This window comes from Gekko japonicus, unplaced genomic scaffold, assembly GCF_001447785.1.
Source record: "Gekko japonicus isolate JY-2015 unplaced genomic scaffold, Gekko_japonicus_V1.1 scaffold374, whole genome shotgun sequence".
NCBI lineage: Eukaryota > Metazoa > Chordata > Lepidosauria > Squamata > Gekkonidae > Gekko > Gekko japonicus.
This window is the reverse complement of record NW_015176463.1, coordinates 784,080-787,855: the sequence shown is the minus strand read 5'-3', so window position 1 is coordinate 787,855 and position 3,776 is coordinate 784,080. Positions and strand designations below refer to the sequence as shown.

At 51.0% G+C, this 3,776-nt stretch overlaps 1 protein-coding gene across 1 annotated transcript in view; it reads right to left on the bottom strand.

Annotated features, from left to right (window-relative positions):
• LOC107123709 (collagen alpha-1(XXIII) chain-like) overlaps positions 1-3,459 on the bottom strand; it is a 379,133-nt gene extending 375,674 nt beyond the window's left edge. The window contains exon 1 of the mRNA XM_015427033.1: positions 2,771-3,459. Within this exon, the coding sequence (XP_015282519.1) occupies positions 2,771-3,064 (294 nt within the window). The 5' untranslated portion in view covers positions 3,065-3,459. The remainder of the gene's footprint in view (positions 1-2,770) is intronic.
• Between the last annotated feature and the right edge of the window lie 317 nt (positions 3,460-3,776).

Here is a 3,776-nt window from a genome sequence, read left to right as displayed (position 1 = left end):
AGGCAGGGGTGGGGAGAGGCAGGGAGGAAGCAACTTACCCTCCCTCTTCTCCTGCCTCCTCCTGGCTGAATGAGGGCCGGAAGCAGGGGGCAGGGCTTCATCATGTGCCCCGCCCCCCGTACCTCACCCAGGGGAACTGCGATCCCCGCGATCCCCCCGAAATGACCTCTGATCAAGCTAATTACTTTTTGCATTGCACCTCTTCATCCTCCATCCTGGCATGGTTCTTTGCAACACTCCTCCCACATCCAGACTGGAATATAAGGACTCGTGTATCTTCATCTACTTGTATCTGATGATGGGATGACCTGGATGGCCAGGCTAGCCCCATCTCATCAGATCTCGGAAGCTAAGCAGGGCCAGCCTTGGCTAGTATCTGGATGGGCAACCTCCACGGAATACCAGGGTTGTGACGCAGAAGCAGGCAATGGTAAACCACCTCTGAAATGTCTCCTTCCTTAAAAGCAAATCTAGCTCACCACTAGGGGTCATTTGGGGGGGGACGCGGGGGGACGCCATCCCCCCGGGTGAGGTGCGGGAGGGCGGGGCCTGGAGCTCCCTGCTGGTGCCTGCTGGAGGTCGCCGCCGGCTGTGGGGAGGACACACTTCCGGTGATGTCAGGGGGTGTGGCATATGCTAATGAGTTATGCTAATGAGTCCCCCTAGCTCTTTTTCTACGAAATGATCCCTGCTCACCACCTAGTGGTGCATAATACTAAAAAGCTAGAACTTCTGGCTGCCAGAAAACCTTAGGCTCTCCTGACTATTCTACAATGCCAAACAATAATTATTATTAATTATTAGCCTAAAATTCCTTGCTACTGTTTTCCTAGAGCAAAAAAGCATGTGATATTTAAGAAAGATTTTAAGAAAGATATTGCTGTCAGGTTCTATCCCTGGTATTGTTTGAACATTAACCAATTGCATGTTGGTTTTCAAGTACTGGATATATACATTTTACACATGATGAGAAAAAACATTATGCATGTGCTTCCTTTGTTCTGACCTTGCTTTGCATGGATTTTGCATTAAGTATCTAGTACTGGATATATACATTTTACACATGATGAGAAAAAACATTATGCATGTGCTTCCCTTGTTCTGACCTTGTTTTGCGTGGATTTTGCATTAAGTATTTACAACTCAACCACGTCTGAAATGTCTCTTTAGCCGCACTGTACAGTTCATACACTGAAAAGCCAAGTGACAGATTCATGGGAATGAAAGCTCTGTTCCTGACACACACACCCCACTCCACCAAACAGCTGACCACAAGCTCCAGTTTCTTTGTAAAGACAACCAGCCCAAATAAATTTCTGTCTTTTCCTGCCACGAACCTATACAACAAAAGGTCAAACCAACCAAAGGGTATAGTACATTGTGTCAGGTTTTGACACAATGTACTATACAACTGGGCAGAGATAATTGGGAATACATTTTTGCTAACACAAAAGCTTTTCAGAGATCACCAAAGTATCAATCACAGTTTGCAGGGGGAAAAGGCAACCTTATGAAAATATGCAAAACAAAATACAATTTTCTTAAACCTCATTATGTATTTGAGAGCCAGTGTGGTGTAGTGGTGAACTAGGATTTGGAAGCCCAGGTTCAAATCCCCATGTGCCATAGAAGCTTACTGGGTGACCTTGGGCGACTCATGAACTCTCAGCCTAACGTACCTCACAGGGCTATTGTGAGGAGAAAATTGAGGAAAAGAAAATAATGAAAGCTGCTTCATTCCACTTGATCTCAGCAGGCAGATTTTGATGCAGTCTCTTATACCCCTTGTCAAGTAGTCCTGAGAAGGACTGTTTGATTGGTTGATTATTTCCATGTGTGTAGTGCAGCCAGGCGATCCTATGATTATCTGACAACCAGAAGTTCTAGGTGTTTAGCATTATCCAGGGTGCATCACAAAGAGGCAAGGTAGAATTGTCATACAATAAATAAATAAATAAATAACAATATCTCAGTAGGGAGGAAGGTGGGGTATAGATGAAGTTACTAAATAAATGTTGAAGTGCTATTTAGGGTAAGGTTGTAGAGAGTAATTTGAGGGACCCTGTTAATTACAAAACTGAATGCCCATCTTCTTCCTAAGCTACCTTCCAGCAGTCCATATTAGAGATCAACACAACTGTAGAGTATTTTTTATTTTTAAAATTTGATCACAAATGCCTTGATCGCAAAACAGCAAGCAAGAAAGCCTGCTTGGGTCACATTTTTTGATACAGAGGCTCTTCTCCAGATGGCATGAATCTGTTACACTGACTCAGCAGTGACAAAAGGCACTCTGCACATGCTCAAAGACGCTATCTTCCCATTATATTCCAAGGTTCGTCCTAGCTCAGCGCATGCCCTGCACCCAATAAGGGCAGATTCCAGTCTGCCTGCCTCCAGCAGTTAAGGGTCAGAGGAGGTAACACGGTTTGCCTGTTGCACCAGAAGCCGGAGCGTCTTGTGGAGGACTCTAAAGTCTAACCCATATATTGCAGTTATACACTTTTGCAGGCGACAGTCCCCTTCCTTGGGCTGCAAGCACAACGCACGTGTTGGCCTTTAAGCTTAACTCAGCGGCCCCGGAATGAAGAGTTGAAGGTGCCACCGCGGGCCTCTTTTTAGTTGACCTTTACGCATTCTGGGTCTCAGCCCCGCCAATCAGAAGCGGTTTCTCTGGGACCAGCCTTGGCTCAAAATGTAGCCCCGTCTGCTCTTTATTCCAGCAGGGGCAGGGCAGAGAAGCCAAGCCGCCCTCTCCCGCCTCACTCACCTCCTGCAAAACTCTGTCCACCTGAGGCTGAAGCAGGGCGAGCCAAGGCTCCGCGTCGAGTTGGTCTCCGGGGCTCCAAGCGCGGCTGGCCAGCTCTCCCTCGAGGGCCACCAGCCGGCCCTGTAGCTTGGACGTCCTGGCGCTGAGCAAGAAGCAGGCGCCCACCGAGAGGAGCGAGAAGAGGAGCGAGAGGACGGCGGGGGCCCTGCCAACTCCCCCGCCAGCACACCGGCAGCCGCCTTGGGGCGAAGCCGCCGCTGCCGCCGCCGCCGCCTGTTCCCGAGGCTCGCTCATTGCGCGCGCGCTCCGCCGGGGAAGACGCTGCAGGCGCTCCGCTTCCCCCCCTGGGAGCTGGAGGTGGCGGGCGCCCGGCGGCTCCTGTGCCTGTCCTGCTCGCTCAGCGGCAGCAGCAGCTCTTGGCAGCCGGCGGCCGCGAAAGTGGGGCAGGAAGTTTGGGAAGTGTGGCCTCTTTCCCGAGCATGGCCCTCCAGCTGCGCAGGGCGGGGGCAGGAGTAGGGGTGGGTGGGTAGGTAGGTGGGTGACGGACGGACTCTCCTCCCTCACTACTCTGGGACTGGGGAGGGGAGCCCCTGCTCGCGGCCCTCCCCGGGGATTCCTAAATGGATTGCCTCTCCCAACCCCTCCTCCGTTTCCTCCCAGCGCACGCTAGAGCTATGCAAATAGTCCCGGACCAAAATAAATAAGGGGAAAAGGGGGCGGGTCAAGCGGCGGGCCCTTTTTTAAAGGGGCAGGGGGGGGGGGGGGGCGCAGCTAGGTGCGGAAGGATCCTCTGCTTTTTACACCGGACTCATCAATCGCTTACATTATAACGGGCCACTTAAAGCTTCCTGGACTATTTCCAAGGCAGAGCGCTGGAAGCGACTTCTAAACTGCAGCCATTGGAGGTCTTATCAAGTTACTCTGGAGACCCTTCGAAAGCAACGGTTTGCGGATTACAGCCGTGCGTCTCTCAGCTTCTCAGCCAAATTCCTTGGCGGTGTAGGGA